Source organism: Pseudophryne corroboree, chromosome 3, assembly GCF_028390025.1.
Source record: "Pseudophryne corroboree isolate aPseCor3 chromosome 3, aPseCor3.hap2, whole genome shotgun sequence".
Taxonomy (NCBI): domain Eukaryota; kingdom Metazoa; phylum Chordata; class Amphibia; order Anura; family Myobatrachidae; genus Pseudophryne; species Pseudophryne corroboree.
The window spans coordinates 675,990,111-676,015,140 of NC_086446.1; the positions used below are offsets into that span (position 1 = coordinate 675,990,111).

Here is a 25,030-nt window from a genome sequence, read left to right on the forward strand (position 1 = left end):
TAGCTGCTTGTATTTTAGCTGGGGGAAACAGGTAGCATGCTGCACACTTAGGGGTTCATGTGTGAATTGCCCAACTTGCTGTAATGAGATCTGATACTTAAATGGAAAAATACGTCAAATGCCACCTACAAGGTCCTTGAATAAAGTTTTTCTGCTAATCACCTAATAGGTACAATACATAGATATTAGAGATCGGGGAATACCTACTATAGCATTGACTGTTACCTAGTAAGATTGAATTGAGCTTACTTTCTGTATACAGTAACAATTGAGGCCTCATTGTCATGGTTAATGGATGGTACAACATTGCCAATAACAATACTTTAGTAATATCTTTCAAAAGCATAGCTATAGTATAACAGTGTGCATTGGGGGTCATTCCGAGTTGTTCGCTCGCAAGCTGCTTTTAGCAGCTTTGCACACGCTAAGCCGCCGCCTACTGGGAGTGAATCTTAGCTTCTTAAAATTGCGAACGAAAGATTCGCAATATTGCGATAAGACATCTCTGTGCAGTTTCTGAGTAACTCGAAACTTACTCTGCCACTGCGATCAGTTCAGTGCTTGTCGTTCCTGGTTTGACGTCACAAACACACCCAGCGTTCGCCCAGACACTCCTCCGTTTCTCCAGACACTCCCGCGTTTTTCCCAGAAACGGTAGCGTTTTTTCGCACACTCCCATAAAACGTCCAGTTTCCGCCCAGAAACACCCACTTCCTGTCAATCACACTCCGATCTCCAGAACGAAGAAAAAACCGTGAGTAAAATTCCTAACTGCATAGCAAATTTACTTGGCGCAGTCGCAGTGCGGACATTGCGCATGCGCACTAAGCGGAAAATCGCTGCGATGCGAAGAAATTTACCGAGCGAACAACTCGGAATGACCCCCATTGTGTGTGCTAAATTCACAGACAACTACAGTAGTATTATAGTCACATATGTGGGTCCAAATCACTGGTTATATGGAACCCAGGCCCCAAATTCTGGTAAATGTGGATACAGCTGATATTAAATTGAATCCAGCATTAAAACATTTAGGAGTCAGTGTACTAAAACTTGGAGAGAGATGACATGGATGGAGATAAGGTACTAGCCAATCAGCTCCTGACTACCATGTTACAGCTGTGTATGAAAATTGACAGGAGCTGGTTGGTTGGTACTTTATCTCTCTCCAAGGCTTAGTGCATAGGGGGTCATTCAGACCCGAACACAGCCTGCATTCGGAAGGCCATGGACCGCCTGACAGCTCAGCCAGGCTGCACTGCCAGGGGTTAACCTTAAATCAATGCCACATCATGAGGCGGCGCTACACATACTGGGCGGCCTTGTCCTGTGCTGGGCGGCCCCCAGAATTTGAGGAGATGCGTATGCAGCGATCTGCATCCATCTCTGAATAAGGTCCATAGACCCCTATATTCCTGCCAGTATCGTATTGCAGACTTTAGATATGTAATACAATTATTAAGATTAGCCGGCACCAGAAATGTCCTTAAGATTATTGTATAGTCCTTACTACTATATTATACATACATGAAGTATCTGTATAGTGTATGGTGCCTTAATAATCTGATGTAAAATTGGAAGAAAAAATAAAAGAAATCCAGATTTCTAAAAATGTCTTTTTTGTTTGTTTTTTATTACCAGTGCAGGACATTATTTTCTGTTGAATGGAAATTAATAGGATGGAAAACACAGACTTTCCAGTCATGACCTGAACACATGCTTTTCCTCAATATGTCCAACATACATCTCTTCTGGTGGGAGATGACATGAAGGAGATTCACATTTGAACGTACATAGGAATTATTCACCACAAGCATTTATCTGACTCTAGGTTCCCTATGACTCTCCCTCACGTTCTGCCGCCATGGCACATGCTATTGAAATGGATGACAGTGAGATGACCAATGCTGTCTTGCCCGGGACTTCCAGGAGAGATTCTTCAGTTAGAACTCGGCAAATATTCCGGAGGTTGAACAGGCAGGGAAATGGCCATCCCAAGGGACTTCGAGCCATGTCTCCAATGGGAAGGGTCATTCTGATAAACTCTCCCTTAGAAGGTAAATCACAGGATATATTTACCTGCATCCTATTAACCAATGTGCCACTGGATATGTGCATACTTACATTATGTGTGCTATGGATGAATAATGTATATATTGGACAGTATTATATTTCCTTTTGTAATGTCTACTTTTTTTTTACATTTCATGGCGCTGTGTAAAGAATATTTGTCAATCACATCAATCCTAGTCCCATTGGAGCTTACAGTCTGAAACATGGGTCTATTCTACACAGATAAGGCCCTAGTCGGGAATCTGTCTCATTCTGTAAGGCTACAGTGCTAACCACTGTGGTGCTATGCTACTTTAACTTTATTAGTGTGTACATATTTGCAGGCACGCCACAAAATTTTTAGGTTGGGTGGGGCCACGATATAATTTCATTTTGGTGCCCCTAAATATCTGAATGCCCTCAGGGGCAGCCGGACGTACATACCACACCACCTACCTAACAGACAGATAGAAATATATATATATATATATATATATATATATATATATATAAACCAAAACCACCTTTATCCTGCGCTGTAAAATTGCTGCCCTCTGAAACGGTCCTACTGTTAGCCAGGACCAAACCAAAACACCTCCAAACAATGAATCAGATGGCGCTAATAATCACTTCCTTGCTTGACCAGCAATGCAATTGACCATATCAATGAATAAATAATATCAATTTATTAAAAGCACATATTGCTAAAAGAGATAATCCTTTCACAAACACATGGCAATGATTAGTGTCAGATGATGAAATGAAGGGTATATTTTCTCTCTTCCACCCTGACGCGTTTCGTCCTTAGCGGACTTCTTCAGAGGGATGATCAATACAGCTAAACAATCCAAAATTGACAATCATAGAAATCCTCAGGTCCTTAAGACCATTTACCAGTACAGGTTTGTTTGACAATTTTAAAAATTAAGAGACCTCAGTCTTAATTCGTGAGGGTCTATTCAATAAAATCTGAAAAATAACCCCACTCAGGGAGAATCTCAAAAAATGGTTTGTATATATCCACAAATGAACCACAAGTTCAAGTGTGCTCCTATGTGCTCTCCCAAAGTGCAAGTGGACACACTCAGGTGTGAAGACAATTCGTATTGGTTTAGAACCTAACCAGTTCAGAACATGTAGCAAACCCTCCAGAGACTGGGCTGTCAGTACTGCACTACTGGAGGGTTTGCTACGTGTTCTGAACTGGTAAGGTTCTAAACCTATACGAATTGTCTTCACACCTGAGACTCTGAATGTCAGGCTCAAGCTGTTGACTGATGAGGTGTCTTACGGATATGAACCGGTTAGATTCTATATCCTTATGAATCTTCTCCATATTTGGGTATCCGAATGTCAGGTTCAAGCTGATAATTCATAAGGCCTGGTCCTTGCTGTACCAATCAAGTTCCACTGAAATTTTGAAAAAAACTTTGTTCAAACATCTTTGAATGATCATTTATGTGCAGACAATACTTATTAAATTGATGAGATATCACCCCTGATGAAGTCTCGGAACAAGATGAAACACGTTGGGTTATTTATCTATCTATTGTCCGATGTTACCTCCGAATCTACAATAAGGAGAAGGAGGAAATTGTAGTGACATATCTACATCTTTCCTCACCACTACAAGCTGATTGTTCAAATTGTGCAACAAATTCAAATGTATCAACTCTGTATATTCATGGACATTGGTTTTGAACTTGTGTTTTTATAAATAAATCTTTTATATATGTTATCAGACGAAATTTATCTGTAAAACGTTGCAAGGGTCCGTTTTAAAGTAGGGTGTTGATACGACCCCCTTGGCGCCAATATACCTCTATTTGCTTTGTATATATATATATATATATATAGTCTTTTTGAAAAAGAGGGCACTCACCAATAATTTCTTAAAAGAAGGTCAGAAGGTCATTTTAATGATACATTCGCTGGTCGACGTTTCGATCACATCCCAGTGATCTTTGTCAGGACAACAAAGCGGTGTTGTATGGTGACAGAGCACCAGAAGCAGAATGCCAGACATGTTCAACATACAGGTATTTATACCACCATCAATTTGAGTATCACGCCCCTACTACATATGTCACTTCCTGTTGGTGTGTATACTGAAAAACAGGAATTATAACCTGAAATATGTTCAATATAGCTACTGTGGAAAAAAAGTACATGATACATTAGTGTAGGTGCCTCATGTAGCAAAAAGTTTGCTTTGAATGGTGCTAGTTAGCATAAAACACACCAGCTACGAAAAACAGGAAGTAGTCCGTGCGTTCCAGCGATTGCTGGAACGCACGCGCCAACCGGAAGTCGCTTCCGTAAACCGGAAGTGGGGTATAAACAATCAAAAACACAAGATGAAGGAGTGTAGATGCGTTCCAGCCACCCTGGAACGCACAACAAAACAAAGGAAGTGACAGGTGTGTCAATCGGGGATGACAATCAGGTCATAGAAACCGGAAGTAGTCAATGTAGTAATGAAATAATGATATTTGCAATAGTCAATAATATAATTAAATCAAGAGGATAACGTGGGCAAATACTACTCAGTAGGTCGGCCGAAGATCTCAAATGGATGGTGGTGCACAATTTCTTCCAAATATTAAAAATTATCGAATAAAACGTAACTTTTAATACTAACAATAAAACTAAAAATTAAAGTTATTTAAAAGATATGTATTATGCAAACACCGGGCTATAGAGTGCTCGAGTGTGGCCGCCACAGTACTGGCTGGCATCAAGAGAGCCACAGTATAGCCACGGGTCACACTGATACATATACACAAATATGCCTGAGGAAAAAATATATGTAAGATGAAAATACACCATGACTGTCGATTATCCTAAGAAGATACCGTAAGGGTTAGTTTCATTGAGACCTAGCGGAATAAGTGTCTCTAATTCAAAGATCCACCGTGATTCACGTCGTTTCAATTTCAATTCCCTATCACCACCTCGAATCGTTGATGGAATGTGGTCAATTAACATACATTTCAGATTTGAGACTGAATGTTTATGTTGTAACCAGTGTTTGGCTACTGGTTTATCTGTCTTATTGGTCTCCAATGCCTGCCTGATGGAGTAACGGTGGTTCGCCATGCGTTCACGGAAGCACCGTGTAGTGAGTCCCACATAGTATAGCCCACAGGGGCAGATGATAATATAGATCACAAAGTCAGACGTACATGACAGCTTATGTTTGATTGGAATGCGTTTTCCACTTTGTGGGTGAACAAAGGAAGATCCACTCATCATAGATCTACATGTTGTACAGTCAGGGCATCGGAAACAGCCCAATTTTCTCTTTGCGAGCCATGTTTGATTTGTGATACGTGGTTGTAGAGTCGGACGCATCAATAATTGTCGCAAATTAGGCCCCCTGCGGTAGGAGTGCATCGGTGGTCTTTTGCTCAGACTCACCAGTTTGGCATCTGATGCAACTATAGGCCAGTGTTTCCTGACTGTTTTTTCAGCATCCTTAGACTTTGTGTCAAACGTAGAGGTAAAGATGAGTCGACCAGGCTCAAGTCTTGATGTAGGTTTCTGACCAATATTCTTGAATTTGACCTTAGCCTTCCTGAGGCATCTGGCGACCACCTTCGGTGAGTACCCTCTCGCAAGAAATCTTTCAGACATTTCGGAAAGCTGTTGATCAGCAGTGTCCATTGAAGAGTTGTTACGTAACACACGTAGGAATTGAGAGATAGGCATATTTTCTTTTAAGCTTTCTGGGTGGTGACTTGTTGCAAATAACAGTGTATTCCTATCAGTTTGTTTGCGGAATAGGGTAGATCCTAAGTGTGTACCTTCCCGGAAGATCGTAACATCAAGAAAATTGATACAGTCATGGTGTATTTCATAGGTAAACCGAATAGGGCCATCAATTGTATTAAGATACTGAACCATTCCATGAAACTCGGACACAGTGCCCTTCCATAAGACAAATATATCGTCAATATAACGACCGAAATACGCCAACTTATCCCCAAATTTGGGGACAATATGTGTATTCTCATACTGGTGCATAAATAGATTAGCGTAAGATGGCGCTAAGTTCGAACCCATAGTAGGGGCGTGATACTCAAATTGATGGTGGTATAAATACCTGTATGTTGAACATGTCTGGCATTCTGCTTCTGGTGCTCTGTCACCATACAACACCGCTTTGTTGTCCTGACAAAGATCACTGGGATGTGATCGAAACGTCGACCAGCGAATGTATCATTAAAATGACCTTCTGACCTTCTTTTAAGAAATTATTGGTGAGTGCCCTCTTTTTCAAAAAGACTATTATCAGGAACCCAAAAAATTCCTTGGAGTTGAGCACCACCGTGTTGTCTTCTGGAGATTCAGTACAGTGCGGATACTTGCATATTCTATAGTGTGGCAACGTGTATATCATACCTTTTGCCTTTATCCAGCACCTGTGGACTTAATTTTCTTGATTTCCCTGTTAAATTTATAAGAAGATTTGTTTTTATGCATGTGTTGATTGCTACAGTGCGACAGATTGCATATTGCACCAGCTTGTTCTGTTGTTTTTAATATATGCCTGTTTTAGGGTTTTACCCAGCCATCATTGTTATACTTCTGACTATTCCATGATATTTGATTTAGGTTTTATATTAACTTAAGATAATCTTTTGTTTTGGAGCACTATATTGTCTGCTTAGTATGTCATTTGGGGCAAGCAATATACTCGATGAGGCTACGCTAAACTTAGCACAGAACAATTTTGTCTCATTAACTGATGATGACGCCGAAAAAGTTCTATTTGATCACCGTGATTTTCAAAAACTACCAGACGATACACCCATTGATTTGTATCACAAACTGTTAAAATTAAGGAAGCGGGAGATAGATCTCACTCTCCATGGTCAATTTTTATCTGACTATTATAGAAATAAAAAAATCCCTCGTGGTTTTAGGGTCAGTAACACTCCCACCATTGGACGTAACAATCTGTCATTTTGCACACGATGGTGTGGAGTGTTAAATAAATGCTCACTTGATTTGATTCTTCTTGTAATCGAAGAAGTAGGTACTGAATTGGGTAAGATTAGACTAGAACTCACTGAGTTTAATTCATTACATCTGAGTACACTCACACGTGAAAAAACTGAAAATTGGATTGAGAAACTTAAGGAGCAGGTCACTACATACCAACGTGACCTTATCTCTTTTAAGAGAAAAAAATTAGACACTGTAAACGCTGATTATTCGAACCACCAAGTGTATAGGTGGTTGAAAGGGGACACTAGGAATTCCACACGTAGATTTCAGCATAATCCTAGGTATAGATCACAGAGACAATACGATAGCTCTTCTCAATCTAACTCCGATAGTGAATTCACTGACTCTAGACCGCTTAGGGGTGATTTTTTAGGCCGGGGTACCCGCAAAAATACTACACCCCCAGTCAGGCGTCCCCCAAATACCCGACAAGGAGGGGCGGGAGGAAACACAAAAAAAGACAAAGGAACAAAGACCTAACTACTGTCTTTAATTTGTCCACTACAGCACTTTCCTCCACCGAAATGGAAGTCCTTTCTTTAGGACTATCCTTTGTCCCTACAGTTAGACACGACGCCTTCCAATGGTCTGTTGATCACTTTAAGTTTGGTAGGAAACTCAGACTCAGGGAATTTTTTTCAAATCAACTTTGTGAGAATCCCCGGGATCATACTTTTTCTAAACCCAGTAACTTTGACCCCATCTCTCACAATCCGAGTATTAAATCATTCCTTAGACTTACTGAACATGACTTAAAACAACAGAGGGGCGACCGCCTTTATGATAACCTCAACAAACAACAGAGGCTAGCATTACAGGCACTTAAAAACAATGACCAAATTGTGATCCGCCCAGCTGATAAGGGCGGGGCGATAGTGGTACAGGATTGGGCCAAATATAATAAGGAGATAATGCAACAGTTGTCGGATACTCAGACCTATTGCAAAATTACACAGAATCCCATGCCCGGAATAAAAAAACTTGTAGACTCCACTATCTCTATGGGTCTCCAGAATAACTGGATTGATGCACAAATTGCCATGTATCTCACTGTTGAACACCCGGTGTGCCCAATCCTGTACACATTGCCAAAAATTCACAAATCCCTTGACACCCCCCCTGGACGCCCCATCATATCAGCAAAGGATTCACTATTGCAACCGATTGCCCGTTTTGTGGATAGTTTCTTACAACCACTAGTGAGCAATATGTGGAGCTATATCCGGGACACGGGTGATTTTCTTGATAAAATACACAAAATTGGTGATATCAATGATGACGTATTTTTGGCATCTATGGATGTCAATTCACTGTATACAGTGATCCCCCACTCTACTGGTCTTGAAGCATTGAGGGTGGCGCTGAGTAGTGGTACTCATGGTGGTCCCCCCACTGAATTTTTGATAACACTGGCAGAACTTGTTCTAAGTAAAAATCATTTCTGCTATGGCACTGATTTTTATCTCCAGTGCAATGGGACCGCCATGGGTTCGAACTTAGCGCCATCTTACGCTAATCTATTTATGCACCAGTATGAGAATACACATATTGTCCCCAAATTTGGGGATAAGTTGGCGTATTTCGGTCGTTATATTGACGATATATTTGTCTTATGGAAGGGCACTGTGTCCGAGTTTCATGGAATGGTTCAGTATCTTAATACAATTGATGGCCCTATTCGGTTTACCTATGAAATACACCATGACTGTATCAATTTTCTTGATGTTACGATCTTCCGGGAAGGTACACACTTAGGATCTACCCTATTCCGCAAACAAACTGATAGGAATACACTGTTATTTGCAACAAGTCACCACCCAGAAAGCTTAAAAGAAAATATGCCTATCTCTCAATTCCTACGTGTGTTACGTAACAACTCTTCAATGGACACTGCTGATCAACAGCTTTCCGAAATGTCTGAAAGATTTCTTGCGAGAGGGTACTCACCGAAGGTGGTCGCCAGATGCCTCAGGAAGGCTAAGGTCAAATTCAAGAATATTGGTCAGAAACCTACATCAAGACTTGAGCCTGGTCGACTCATCTTTACCTCTACGTTTGACACAAAGTCTAAGGATGCTGAAAAAACAGTCAGGAAACACTGGCCTATAGTTGCATCAGATGCCAAACTGGTGAGTCTGAGCAAAAGACCACCGATGCACTCCTACCGCAGGGGGCCTAATTTGCGACAATTATTGATGCGTCCGACTCTACAACCACGTATCACAAATCAAACATGGCTCGCAAAGAGAAAATTGGGCTGTTTCCGATGCCCTGACTGTACAACATGTAGATCTATGATGAGTGGATCTTCCTTTGTTCACCCACAAAGTGGAAAACGCATTCCAATCAAACATAAGCTGTCATGTACGTCTGACTTTGTGATCTATATTATCATCTGCCCCTGTGGGCTATACTATGTGGGACTCACTACACGGTGCTTCCGTGAACGCATGGCGAACCACCGTTACTCCATCAGGCAGGCATTGGAGACCAATAAGACAGATAAACCAGTAGCCAAACACTGGTTACAACATAAACATTCAGTCTCAAATCTGAAATGTATGTTAATTGACCACATTCCATCAACGATTCGAGGTGGTGATAGGGAATTGAAATTGAAACGACGTGAATCACGGTGGATCTTTGAATTAGAGACACTTATTCCGCTAGGTCTCAATGAAACTAACCCTTACGGTATCTTCTTAGGATAATCGACAGTCATGGTGTATTTTCATCTTACATATATTTTTTCCTCAGGCATATTTGTGTATATGTATCAGTGTGACCCGTGGCTATACTGTGGCTCTCTTGATGCCAGCCAGTACTGTGGCGGCCACACTCGAGCACTCTATAGCCCGGTGTTTGCATAATACATATCTTTTAAATAACTTTAATTTTTAGTTTTATTGTTAGTATTAAAAGTTACGTTTTATTCGATAATTTTTAATATTTGGAAGAAATTGTGCACCACCATCCATTTGAGATCTTCGGCCGACCTACTGAGTAGTATTTGCCCACGTTATCCTCTTGATTTAATTATATTATTGACTATTGCAAATATCATTATTTCATTACTACATTGACTACTTCCGGTTTCTATGACCTGATTGTCATCCCCGATTGACACACCTGTCACTTCCTTTGTTTTGTTGTGCGTTCCAGGGTGGCTGGAACGCATCTACACTCCTTCATCTTGTGTTTTTGATTGTTTATACCCCACTTCCGGTTTACGGAAGCGACTTCCGGTTGGCGCGTGCGTTCCAGCAATCGCTGGAACGCACGGACTACTTCCTGTTTTTCGTAGCTGGTGTGTTTTATGCTAACTAGCACCATTCAAAGCAAACTTTTTGCTACATGAGGCACCTACACTAATGTATCATGTACTTTTTTTCCACAGTAGCTATATTGAACATATTTCAGGTTATAATTCCTGTTTTTCAGTATACACACCAACAGGAAGTGACATATGTAGTAGGGGCGTGATACTCAAATTGATGGTGGTATAAATACCTGTATGTTGAACATGTCTGGCATTCTGCTTCTGGTGCTCTGTCACCATACAACACCGCTTTGTTGTCCTGACAAAGATCACTGGGATGTGATCGAAACGTCGACCAGCGAATGTATCATTAAAATGACCTTCTGACCTTCTTTTAAGAAATTATTGGTGAGTGCCCTCTTTTTCAAAAAGACTATTATCAGGAACCCAAAAAATTCCTTGGAGTTGAGCACCACCGTGTTGTCTTCTGGAGATTCAGTACAGTGCGGATACTTGCATATTCTATATATATATATATATATATATATGTCTATCTATCTATCTATCTATCTATCTATCTATCTATCTATCTAGGGGTGGTGCTGTGAGGGAGGGAGAAAGGACGAAGCGGAAGCTGAGGGGGAAAAGGGGAGGAACATATTAGGTGAGAAGGACACGTGGGAGTTGAGAAGGACACAGGGCTGGTCTCAGAGGAGGGGCCAGCCCACAGAAACTAGCTACACACTGTAGAAGTTGCTGGGTGCAGGACGAAAGAGTGCCCTGGAGGGAGGCAGAGAAGGGCTGTGGGGAGGGAGGAGGTGGAGCAGCCGGAAAGGAGATTGGGGTCTATTCATGAAGCAGTGAAAAGAGTGGAGAAGTGAGCCTGTGGAGAAGTTGCCCATAGCAACCAATCAGCTGCTCTGTACAATTGTATAGTACGCAAATTATAAATGTTACTTCAATGCTGATATTTTGCCACGGGCAACTTCTCCACTGGCTCACTTCTCCACACTTTTCACTGCTTCATGAATAGAATCCATAATCTCCTTCCTGACACTGCCTGTGGTAAGCCTATGGTGGTCACACTGCACCCCATGACTGAGTACATTGACTAGCACCTCTCAAATATAGGGGGGAGGAGGAAAGCCGCTGCCATGCCCCCCCCACCCCCCTTGCTCTGACACCTATGCATATTTGTATATTGCTTTATCTTTGTAGCACCTTAAGATAACTCAGGCTTTACTGTTTATTCATCTTTCTGCTGCGGGGTACACTGGGCTCCACAAGGATAGACATTGGGGTGTAGAGTAGGATCTTGATCAGAGGCACCAACAGGCTCAAAGGCTTTGGCTGTTCCCAAGATGCATAGCACCGCCTCCTCTATAACCCCGCCTCCCTGCACAGGTGCTCAGTTTTGTAGTTGGTGCCGCAGATAGCAGGCACGTAACAGAGAGGCTGCTCCAGGCAGCCCTAAGAAGAGCTTTTTATGAAGAAAAGTGAAGACTTCAAGGGCTGCAGCAGTGTGTAGATGTCAGGAGACATTCACTGCTGCAGCTCCATCTCTCCCTAGCGGCGCTGTACACTCCCGCACCCTGGTTGCCGGGTAACTACAGCGGGAGGCTCCGGTTCTCTTCCTGTCAGGCACACACGACGGGGGCTCTCCGGGATCGCGTGGCCGCGCTTCGGGAGGTGGTGTGTGGGTCCCGCTCACGGGACCTGTGCTGGATCGCGATCCGGCGCGGCCGGTGGGAGGCGGGCCGCGCGCGCTGGCGGTGGACACTGTGGCAGTACAGGCGATCCCACCAGGGCATGGGTGCAGGTCAGGTTTTCTCTATAAACCGTTTTATATGTAGCCCGCAGTACAAGGTGGTTTTGCCAGCAGAGGGGATAAGGCTTAGACCTGGAGCCCCTCCCCGAGCCCCAGGGAGCCATTTCCAGTAAATGTTCCTGCCCTGGAGCTGCATATCTGTCTCTCCCTCACTCCCTGTCAGTGTTTGGGCGCCATTTCCCCAGCTACACTGTTCCTGGGACTGCTTGGGCAAATCCTCCTTTGTAAAGCTGCCTGGTTGTCAGCGCTGTGACTTTACATGACACTTAAGTATTCTACATGTCACTTAGACAGTGATAGTTAAGAAAGAGTGCATTTAGTCAGGGTTCTCTGGTACAAGTACCCTGTGATATACATCCAGTTCTTACTGTGTAGTGTTATATCTATTGACTACATAGCTATATATATAAGCTAGTCCAGTGCAGTATTATTGTTAGTAATAACCTCTGCATTGTACAACTGTGTCTATATGTGTGTGCATTAGCTTGCTGGGTGATTTTCATTTCGTGTCTCTCACTCAACTTGCTATCCCTATATTCTATAACCTGAGGGGGCTTGGTACGTCAGGTTTATAATACTGTAATATAGGATATTCACAAGACATACTCTAATTGTATTTTTCTCTGTGATTCTAGTCAGCATATCTCTCCTGTAACCCTGCTTGTGCTGACTACACTGCGCAGGGGTTTGGGCAAGAGGTATTGTGCTGCTGGCAATTGTACTGTGTTACCTGATATTGCAAGTTATATCATGTCTGCTCCTGAGGGTAACGGTTCTGCTGACGCCACAGATCCCTATGAGGAGAATATAGCAGGTACGGGCTCTGGTTCTGGGGGCTCCTTGCCCCCCAGTGGGACTGTGGCAACGGGGGTCCATAATGACCCGCCGTGGGCTACTTTCTCCACACTTCTGAATACGCTAGTTACTAAACTAACGCCCCCTATGGGACCTCCTATGCCAGTTCAACCGTATGTGGTCCCCGCGGCTAACCCGCCGTGGGCAGATAGCTTGTCTGCTCAATTGAAGAAATTGAACCAGTCGTTGACTACTAAAAAGTCTGACCCTCGCTCGCCTAAGACCAAGGGGTCCTCTCAGCGAGCTTTTACCTCCTCACAATCCACTGCTGTCACTGACACCTCGTCTGATGAAGATGGCGCTTACACTGACCCTACAGATTCTGACACAGATACTGCTGATGGGGAGGGTAGTTCACATGTGGATGTTCCTGATCTTTTGGAGGCTATTAAGTTGATTCAACAGATTACGGATGATCTCGAGCCATCCGTCCTTCCTAAGAAACCAGATAGGTTGAAGCGTCAGAAGGTGGTTAAACAAGTTTTACCTCATTCTGATCACCTGGTGGATAAACGTCAGGAATCCTGGAAAATCCAGGAAAGAAGTTTGTGCTGCAAAAGAAGATGCTGGCTCGCTATCCCCTCGCGCCAGAGCTGTCTAAAAATTGGGAAACGCCTCCTCCAGTAGACTTGCATGTGGCTAGGATGGTGGTTTCCTCAACTCTACCTGTCACTACCGTCACGTCTCTGAAAGGGCTTACGGATAAACGTGTGGAGGGTTGTCTGACAGCGATTTACACCCTCACGGGTGCTGCACAAAGTCCCACTATTGCAGCAACATGGGCTGCAGAGGCTATTGAAGGCCCTAGAGTTGGAAGCTGAAATCTCTTCTGACCATGCTAGACAGTGCTTGTCATATATTGTCACAGCTTCTCATTATATTAAAGAGGCGGCTTCTGATGTCGGTATTCTAGCAGCCAAGGCCTCTACTACGTCAGTCCTGGCTCGCCGGATATTGTGGCTGAGATCCTGGTCTGTGGATCTGGATTCTAGAAAAACCCTGGAGGTACTCCCTTTCAAGGGAGATATTCTGCTTGGGGAGGACTTAAATAAGATAGTGGCTGATTTGGCTACTGCCAAAACTGCCTGTCTGCCAAGTACCGCTCCTTCTGTGCCGAAGGCTAAAGGTACTTCCTTTCGTCCCTTTCGTCCTTCAGGTAAAGCAAAAGGTCAGGCGTACCACAAGTAGGCCCGCACTTCCAAACCTGGTAAACCAAAGCCCAAAAGAGCCTGGGCTGCCCGTCAGCCAGCTTCCAAGACCGATAAGCCTGTTGCATGACGGGGCGGGCCTCCCCCTGGGGGATCCCAGGGTGGGGGGGCGGCTTCTAGGGTATACCCAGGATTGGTTGAAGTCCACTTCAGATGCCTGGGTACGGGAAGTCGTCACTCGAGGTTACGCCATAGCCTTCAAAAACCGCCCCCCTCATCGATTTTGCCTGACAGACGTCCCTTCAGACCAGATAAAGGCAAAAACTCTATATTCGGTGGTACAGACCCTCCTGGATACAGGAGTGGTGGTACAGGTGCCTCTTGCTCAGAGAGGCCAGGGGTACTATTCTCCAATATTTCTAGTCCCAAAACCGAATGGGTCCTCCCGGCCCATTCTCAACCTCAGGCATTGAACAAGTTTGTGAAAGTCTCCAAGTTCCGTATGGAAACCCTTCGCTCTATCGTTCTGGCCTTGGAACCTGGGTATTATATGGTCTCCCTGGATATACAGGATGCTTATCTGCATATTCCTATAGCAGTGTCGCGTCAGCAATACCTGAGGTTTGCGATTGGCAACCTCCATTACCAGTTTCGGGCGTTACGTTTTGGTTTAACCACGGCTCCGCGAGTCTTCACCAAAGTTATGGCGGTGATGACGGTGGTACTCCGCCGTCAAGGGGTCAGGATCATACCGTATCTGGACGACTTGTTGATCCTGGCAAATTCCCCAGAAATTCTCCTACGTCACCTAGATCTAACTGTCCAGTTTCTGCAAGCCCACGGGTGGCTCATCAACTGGAAGAAATCCTCCCTGGTCCCTGCTCAGAGCATGGTGCACCTGGGAGCGCTATTGGACACACACAACCAGCGGTTGTTCTTGTCTCAGGAGAAAGTCCTGAAGCTTCAGGACAGGATTCGTTGCTTCCTCTCTCGTCCGCAAGTGTCGATACATTCGGCGATGCAGGTGCTGGGCCTCATGGTGTCAGCATTCGACATGGTGGAGTATGCTCAATTCCATTCTCGCCCCCTCCAGAGGCTTATTCTAGCCAAGTGGGACGGCCTGCCTCACCGGATCAGGTCTGACATGATCTCATTGACTCCGGAGGTCCGTCTGTCGCTGTACTGATGGCTCCAGGACCAACGATTGTGCAGGGGCCGTCCCTTCTGGATATCTGACTGGGTCCTGTTGACGACAGATGCCAGTCTAAGGGTTTGGGGTGCGGTGCTGGAGCAACACTCCCTTCAGGGTCGGTGGACCAAGGAGGAGTCTCTCCTCCCGATCAACATTCTGGAATTGCGGGCGGTCTTCAATTCATTGAACCTGGCCCAGCATTTAATTCAGAACCGTCCTGTTCAAGTACAGTCGGACAACGCCACCACAGTGGCTTACATAAATCATCAAGGCGGCACTCGAAGCCGCTTGGCAATGAAGGAAGTCTCACGGATTCTTCAATGGGCGGAACGCCATCAACCGGCCATATCGGCGATATTCATTCCGGGAGTCCTGAATTGGGAAGCGGACTTTCTCAGTCGTCAGGACGTACACGCCGTAGAGTGTGGCCTCCATCCAGAAGTGTTTCAACTCCTAGTGGAAAGGTGGGGCCTTCCAGACGTGCATCTGATGGCGTCTCGACACAACCACAAGGTTCCGGTCTTCGGAGCAAGGACAAGGGATCCTCAAGCAGCATTCGTGGATGCGCTGGCCGTGCCGTGGAGGTTTTCGGCTGCCGTACGTGTTCCCTCACTCCTGCCCAGGGTAATTCGGAAGTTCAAGCAGGAAAGAGGAATACTGCTTCTCATAGCTCCAGCGTGGCCCAGATGGCACTGGTTCTCAGACCTGCAAGACCTCTCGTCAGAGCGTCCAATTCTACTTCCACAATGCCCAGACCTCCTCGTTCAGGGCCCCTGTGTCTACCAGGACCTAGCCCGGCTGTCTTTGACGGCGTGGCTCTTTAAGTTTCCGTCTTGAGGGCTAAAGGGTTTTCTGAGGCGGTCATTCAAACTATGTTGTGGGCCCGGAAACCGGCTTCTGCTCGGATTTACCATAGGGTCTGGCATTCTTACTTTGTTTGGTGCGCATCTAACAATTATGACGCTTCCAAGTTTAGTACAGCCAAGTTGTTGGCTTTTCTTCAACAGGGACTGGACTTAGGCCTGCGTCTGGCCTCCCTCAAGGTTCACATTTCTGCCTTGTCGGTATGGTTTCAGAGAAAAATTGCGACCTTACCTGATGTACATACTTTTACTCAGGGTGTGTTGCGTATCCAACTTCCCTATGTCCCGCCTGTGGCTCCTTGGGACTTGTCGGTGGTTTTGGAGGCATTATAAGAGTGTCCGTTTGAACCTCTTGGTTCAGCTGATCTTAAGTGGCTTTCCCTGAAGGTGGTGTTTCTGCTGGCTATTGCCTCAGCTAGAAGAGTGTCGGATTTGGGTGCCTTGTCTTGTAGTTCACCATATCTGATATTTCACCGTGACCGGGCAGTTCTTAGGACTCGTCCCGGATATTTACCTAAGGTGGTTTCTTCGTTCCACCTTAATCAGGAGATTGTGGTTCCGGCACTTGTTTCTCCTGATCTGTCTCCCAAAGAGCGGTCTTTGGATGTGGTACGGGATCTCCGTATTTATGTGGAGAGAACTGCTTCTATTAGGAAATCTGATTCTCTCTTTGTTCTGTTTGGGTTTCACAAACGGGGCTGGCCTGCTCACAAGCAGACTTTGGCCAGATGGATTAGAATGGTGATTGCACATGCTTATGTGAAGGCTGGTCAGTCAGCTCCTGCTCACATTACGGCCCATTCTACTCGGTCCGTTGGACCTTCTTGGGCGGCCCGTCGTGGTGCGACCCTTGAACAATTGTGCAAGGCGGCTACGTGGTCCTCAATGAACACGTTCATAAGGTTCTATGCCTTCGATACTGCCGCTTCCCAGGATGCTTCCTTTGGACGCCGGGTTCTTGTGCCCGCTACAGTGCGTCCCCTCCCATAAGGGACTGCTTTAGGACATCCCCAATGTCTATCCTTGTGGAGCCCAGTGTACCCCGCAGCAGAAAACGAGTTTTATGGTAAGAACTTACCTTTGTTAAAACTCTTTCTGCGAGGTACACTGGGCTCCACAAGGCGCCCACCCTGACGCAATTAGCTTCTTTGGGTTGGTATGGCATTAGCCGCTGACACTTTCTCCTGTCGTAAGAGTGTGGTTTATGTGGCTACTAACTGTTGTCGTCTCTTTTCCTGCTACTGCATTGGGCTGGTTAACTAAAAACTGAGCTCCTGTGCAGGGAGGCGGGGTTATAGAGGAGGCGGCGCTATGCATCTTGGGAACAGTCAAAGCTTTTGAGCCTGTTGGTGCCTCGGATCAAGATCCTACTCTACACCCCAATGTCTGTCCTTGTGGAGCCCAGTGTACCTCGCAGAAAGAGTTTTAACAAAGGTAAGTTCTTACCATAAAACTCGTTTTCTACTTGGATATAACAAAAATAAGGGCAGCTGTGAATTGGATGCAGTTCTATCCACATAATGGTTTTGTTTTGCATTTGAAGGCAAGTATAATACTAAGGCTACAGTATGTCGGCATGGGTATTGAAAAACGGGTGGTATTCATGTGACCGGCGGTCTGCTGACCGACAGTCACATGACCTCCTCCACCATCCCGCTGGCTCAGTATCCCGATGGTCGGCATGCCGACCAACAGGGACTATTTCCACTTGTGGGTGTCCACGACACCCATAGAGTGGGAATAGAACCCGTGGCGACCGCAGGTCGCCACCGAGCCCGCAGCGTGGCGAGCGCAGCGAGCCCGCAAGGGGCTTGCTGCACTCGCCCCTCCCCGCCGGGATCCCCATTGAAAAACAACGTTTAACTATAGCTAATTTGACTTTACTTTATACCCCTTTCAGACTGACAAGAATGTGTACATGGGTGCTTCCCAGGTGCGACCCGGCTTGAGACCCCTTCAGACTTGCGGCCCGACCCGGCATATTGCCGGGTTGGTGACGTCATCGCTAACGCTACCGGAGGCTGTGCATGGAGATAATCATCTCCAAGCGCCGCCTCCTCCTATGCAGAGAACGGGTGCCGGGTCGCCTTGACCCAGCACACCCGTTCACACCGTACCACATCCCGGGACTATCCCAGATTCAACCCCGGTCGAGACCTGGGATGAAATACTGGGACGCTCGTCCTGGGATATTGTTCCTGTACCCTTTCACACTGAGCAATTTCCCGGGTTGATGAGCGTTTATGTGCAATAACCTGGGAAATTTTTGTCAGTCTGAAAGGGGTATTAGTGAAGCTTTTGAACCAGTAAATTACCATTTATGTACAATACGTGGTTTATCTGGGATTTTGTTTCATCTGCCTGAGGCAGGCGAAACCACATCCCCAGAAACAGCCCAGTTTTCGCTGTATCTACCGAAACACACAGGTTCCACTGAACCTGTTTGTTTTCGGGAGGAATGCTATTTTTTTTACGGATGATCCAGATTGGATAGCCTGTTAAAAAAATAATAATAATTTGGTGAAACATTGGAAAAAAGTGCTTTTTTCACCTCTGATTGGATACCCCTCTATGTTTCTATGTGTTAAGTTGGGTTGCAACCTGTGCAATCTGGTTACATATTGGGGGTCATTCCGAGTTGATCGCTCGCTAGCAGTTTTTAGCAGCCGTGCAAACGCTATGCCGCCGCCCACTGGGAGTGTATTTTAGCTTACCAGAAGTGCGAACGTTTTTATCGCAGAGCGCCTGCAAACATTTTTTGTGTAGTTTCAGAGTAGCTCAAAACCTACTCAGCGCTTGCGATCACTTCAGACTATTCAGTTCCGGATTTGACATCACACACCCGTCCAGCGTTCGCCCAGCCACGCTTGCGTTTTCCCTGGCACACCTGCGTTTTTCCAAACACTCCCTGAAAACGGTCAGTTGCCACCCAGAAACGCCCACTTCATGTCAATCACTCTGCGGCAACCAGTGCGACTGAAATGCATCGCTAGACCCTGTGCAAAACTGCATCATTCGTTGTGCCCGTACATTGCTGCATACGCATGCGCAGAACTGCCGTTTTTTAGCCTGATTGCTGCGCTGTGAACAAATGCAGCTAGCTATCAACTCGGAATGACCTCCATTGAACGCAGTACAAGGAGAGCACGGACATGTTTTTGCAATTGTTTATTTGAATGTTTTGTTGTTTATGGAAGAAAACAATAAACAAATACCTGATTGAAAAAAGTTGGGCTGCAACATAACGTACTAAGGGGCCCATTTATCATGAATTGCATGTGAGATGTGATCTGGGCCCAATATTAGCACTCAGAATCGCATTGCAATATGTGATTCTAACTGCGGGATGTATTATAGAGCACCCGCAGGTATATGGAACCCATCCCTACAATGTGCTCTCAGAGCTGCTGGGGCTCCTGTGCATGCGCGCTCCTGCTGACTGCACATACACAGCAGCCATTGTGGAGAGGGTTATGGGGGAAAGCTTTGCCAGCTGACTATGCGAAGTGTAGCCCATAGGCTACAACGGTCTACCAGGATCTTCAGATGGCAGTGGAGAGAGATAAAGTACCACCCAATCAGCTTTTTACTCATTTACAGGCTGTGTTTAAAAAATTACAGGAGCTGATTGGTTGGTACTTTGTCTTTCTCTCCACCTTATCTCTCTCCAAGCTTTGATAAATCACAGACAGTTCTTCTTCTTGGGACTGGACTAATCACCTTTTTTTTCTTCTCATCTCTCAGGTATGTAAATTCATTGCTACTATGCTACCAGGCTCAGACTGACACAAATGCTGCGTACAAACCACATCTTATATTTGAATGTATGTAAATTCATTGCTACTATGCTACCAGGCTCAGACTGACACAAATGCTGCGTACAAACCACATCTTATATTTGAATGTATGTAAATTCATTGCTACTATGCTACCAGGCTCAGACTGACACAAATGCTGCGTACAAACCACATCTTATATTTGAATGTATGTAAATTCATTGCTACTATGCTACCAGGCTCAGACTGACACAAATGCTGCGTACACACCACATCTTATATTTGAATGTATGTGAAGTTTTTCTTGTAATTTCCTATGTATGTGATTGAATTTATTGTGAATAGCTAGAGTAGTTTTAGTCTGTTGACCCACCCTGTGCAATTTGTTCTATGATCAATTAGCATTTCAATCAGGTGACCAAATGTTCAGAGATTGGCCTGTTCCTAATCAGAGACAGTATTTCCTTAGAGTCAGTTAAGGGGTCAGCTTGCTGGAATTTATTAAGTGTGGAATTAATAAGTGTGTTATCCGAACAGTTAAAAAAACAGTTGAACAAACATTGAAAACAACAGGAAAAGGTAACTTACTTTACCAACTTACTCTAACTCCACTTAACTCAAGAAAACACAAACAACCACAGCATGTTCATCAAACTACTGTGTCTAATTTCAATTCATGGAATTCTCTCCAAATTTAACACATTCTACACTATCCCTGAAACTCACCCCTCTGTACACATTACAGCTTCTATTCTCCACTCCCCTCTTCTAAACACTCATGAGATTTATACTTTCCTCTCTGCAAGTACTTTGACAACCGCAATTGGCCACCAGTACAAACTAGAGATGAGCGCCTGAAATTTTTCGGGTTTTGTGTTTTGGTTTTGGGTTCGGTTCCGCGGCCGTGTTTTGGGTTCGAACGCGTTTTGGCAAAACCTCACCGAATTTTTTTTGTCGGATTCGGGTGTGTTTTGGATTCGGGTGTTTTTTTCCAAAAACACTAAAAAACAGCTTAAATCATAGAATTTGGGGGTCATTTTGATCCCAAAGTATTATTAACCTCAAAAACCATAATTTACACTCATTTTCAGTCTATTCTGAATACCTCACACCTCACAATATTATTTTTAGTCCTAAAATTTGCACCGAGGTCGCTGTGTGAGTAAGATAAGCGACCCTAGTGGCCGACACAAACACCGGGCCCATCTAGGAGTGGCACTGCAGTGTCACGCAGGATGTCCCTTCCAAAAAACCCTCCCCAAACAGCACATGACGCAAAGAAAAAAAGAGGCGCAATGAGGTAGCTGTGTGAGTAAGATTAGCGACCCTAGTGGCCGACACAAACACCGGGCCCATCTAGGAGTGGCACTGCAGTGTCACGCAGGATGGCCCTTCCAAAAAACCCTCCCCAAACAGCACATGACGCAAAGAAAAAAAGAGGCGCAATGAGGTAGCTGTGTGAGTAAGATTAGCGACCCTAGTGGCCGACACAAACACCGGGCCCATCTAGGAGTGGCACTGCAGTGTCACGCAGGATGGCCCTTCCAAAAAACCCTCCCCAAACAGCACATGACGCAAAGAAAAAAAGAGGCGCAATGAGGTAGCTGACTGTGTGAGTAAGATTAGCGACCCTAGTGGCCGACACAAACACCGGGCCCATCTAGGAGTGGCACTGCAGTGTCACGCAGGATGTCCCTTCCAAAAAACCCTCCCCAAACAGCACATGACGCAAAGAAAAAAAGAGGCGCAATGAGGTAGCTGTGTGAGTAAGATTAGCGACCCTAGTGGCCGACACAAACACCGGGCCCATCTAGGAGTGGCACTGCAGTGTCACGCAGGATGTCCCTTCCAAAAAACCCTCCCCAAACAGCACATGACGCAAAGAAAAAAAGAGGCGCAATGAGGTAGCTGACTGTGTGAGTAAGATTAGCGACCCTAGTGGCCGACACAAACACCGGGCCCATCTAGGAGTGGCACTGCAGTGTCACGCAGGATCTCCCTTCCAAAAAACCCTCCCCAAACAGCACATGACGCAAAGAAAAAAAGAGGCGCAATGAGGTAGCTGACTGTGTGAGTAAGATTAGCGACCCTAGTGGCCGACACAAACACCGGGCCCATCTAGGAGTGGCACTGCAGTGTCACGCAGGATGTCCCTTCCAAAAAACCCTCCCCAAACAGCACATGACGCAAAGAAAAAAAGAGGCGCAATGAGGTAGCTGACTGTGTGAGTAAGATTAGCGACCCTAGTGGCCGACACAAACACCGGGCCCATCTAGGAGTGGCACTGCAGTGTCACGCAGGATGTCCCTTCCAAAAAACCCTCCCCAATCAGCACATGATGCAAAGAAAAAGAAAAGAAAAAAGAGGTGCAAGATGGAATTGTCCTTGGGCCCTCCCACCCACCCTTATGTTGTATAAACAAAACAGGACATGCACACTTTAACCAACCCATCATTTCAGTGACAGGGTCTGCCACACGACTGTGACTGATATGACGGGTTGGTTTGGACCCCCCCCAAAAAAGAAGCAATTAATCTCTCCTTGCACAAACTGGCTCTACAGAGGCAAGATGTCCACCTCATCTTCACCCTCCGATATATCACCGTGTACATCCCCCTCCTCACAGATTATCAATTCGTCCCCACTGGAATCCACCATCTCAGCTCCCTGTGTACTTTGTGGAGGCAATTGCTGCTGGTCAATGTCTCCGCGGAGGAATTGATTATAATTCATTTTAATGAACATCATCTTCTCCACATTTTCTGGATGTAACCTCGTACGCCGATTGCTGACAAGGTGAGCGGCGGCACTAAACACTCTTTCGGAGTACACACTTGTGGGAGGGCAACTTAGGTAGAATAAAGCCAGTTTGTGCAAGGGCCTCCAAATTGCCTCTTTTTCCTGCCAGTATAAGTACGGACTGTGTGACGTGCCTACTTGGATGCGGTCACTCATATAATCCTCCACCATTCTATCAATGTTGAGAGAATCATATGCAGTGACAGTAGACGACATGTCCGTAATCGTTGTCAGGTCCTTCAGTCCGGACCAGATGTCAGCATCAGCAGTCGCTCCAGACTGCCCTGCATCACCGCCAGCGGGTGGGCTCGGAATTCTGAGCCTTTTCCTCGCACCCCCAGTTGCGGGAGAATGTGAAGGAGGAGATGTTGACAGGTCGCGTTCCGCTTGACTTGACAATTTTGTCACCAGCAGGTCTTTCAACCCCAGCAGACCTGTGTCTGCCGGAAAGAGAGATCCAAGGTAGGCTTTAAATCTAGGATCGAGCACGGTGGCCAAAATGTAGTGCTCTGATTTCAACAGATTGACCACCCGTGAATCCTTGTTAAGCGAATTAAGGGCTGCATCCACAAGTCCCACATGCCTAGCGGAATCGCTCCCTTTTAGCTCCTTCTTCAATGCCTCCAGCTTCTTCTGCAAAAGCCTGATGAGGGGAATGACCTGACTCAGGCTGGCAGTGTCTGAACTGACTTCACGTGTGGCAAGTTCAAAGGGCATCAGAACCTTGCACAACGTTGAAATCATTCTCCACTGCACTTGAGACAGGTGCATTCCACCTACTATATCGTGCTCAATTGTATAGGCTTGAATGGCCTTTTGCTGCTCCTCCAACCTCTGAAGCATATAGAGGGTTGAATTCCACCTCGTTACCACTTCTTGCTTCAGATGATGGCAGGGCAGGTTCAGTAGTTTTTGGTGGTGCTCCAGTCTTCTGTACGTGGTGCCTGTACGCCGAAAGTGTCCCGCAATTTTTCTGGCCACCGACAGCATCTCTTGCACGCCCCTGTCGTTTTTTAAAAAATTCTGCACCACCAAATTCAAGGTATGTGCAAAACATGGGACGTGCTGGAATTTGCCCATATTTAATGCACACACAATATTGCTGGCGTTGTCCGATGCCACAAATCCACAGGAGAGTCCAATTGGGGTAAGCCATTCCGCGATGATCTTCCTCAGTTGCCGTAAGAGGTTTTCAGCTGTGTGCGTATTCTGGAAAGTGGTGATACAAAGCGTAGCCTGCCTAGGAAAGAGTTGGCGTTTGCGAGATGCTGCTACTGGTGCCGCCGCTGCTGTTCTTGCGGCGGGAGTCCATACATCTACCCAGTGGGCTGTCACAGTCATATAGTCCTGACCCTGCCCTGCTCCACTTGTCCACATGTCCGTGGTTAAGTGGACATTGGGTACAACTGCATTTTTTAGGACACTGGTGAGTCTTTTTCTGACGTCCGTGTACATTCTCGGTATCGCCTGCCTAGAGAAGTGGAACCTAGATGGTATTTGGTAACGGGGGCACACTGCCTCAATAAATTGTCTAGTTCCCTGTGAACTAACGGCGGATACCGGACGCACGTCTAACACCAACATAGTTGTCAAGGACTCAGTTATCCGCTTTGCAGTAGGATGACTGCTGTGATATTTCATCTTCCTCGCAAAGGACTGTTGAACAGTCAATTGCTTACTGGAAGTAGTACAAGTGGGCTTACGACTTCCCCTCTGGGATGACCATCGACTCCCAGCGGCAACAACAGCAGCGCCAGCAGCAGTAGGCGTTACACGCAAGGATGCATCGGAGGAATCCCAGGCAGGAGAGGACTCGTCAGAATTGCCAGTGACATGGCCTGCAGGACTATTGGCATTCCTGGGGAAGGAGGAAATTGACACTGAGGGAGTTGGTGGGGTGGTTTGCGTGAGCTTGGTTACAAGAGGAAGGGATTTACTGGTCAGTGGACTGCTTCCGCTGTCACCCAAAGTTTTTGAACTTGTCACTGACTTATTATGAATGCGCTGCAGGTGACGTATAAGGGAGGATGTTCCGAGGTGGTTAACGTCCTTACCCCTACTTATTACAGCTTGACAAAGGGAACACACGGCTTGACACCTGTTGTCCGCATTTCTGGTTAAATACCTCCACACCGTAGAGCTGATTTTTTTGGTATTTTCACCTGGCATGTCAACGGCCATATTCCTCCCACGGACAACAGGTGTCTCCCCGGGTGCCTGACTTAAACAAACCACCTCACCATCA

General features: G+C 45.7%; 1 protein-coding gene across 1 annotated transcript in view; it reads left to right on the plus strand.

The window, feature by feature from the left end:
* The first annotated feature begins 1,695 nt into the window (after nt 1-1,695).
* The window catches only part of PDZD7 (PDZ domain containing 7), a 163,791-nt gene continuing 140,456 nt past the window's right edge, over nt 1,696-25,030 (plus strand). The window contains exon 1 of the mRNA XM_063961904.1: nt 1,696-2,057. Within this exon, the coding sequence (XP_063817974.1) occupies nt 1,865-2,057 (193 nt within the window). The 5' untranslated portion in view covers nt 1,696-1,864. The remainder of the gene's footprint in view (nt 2,058-25,030) is intronic.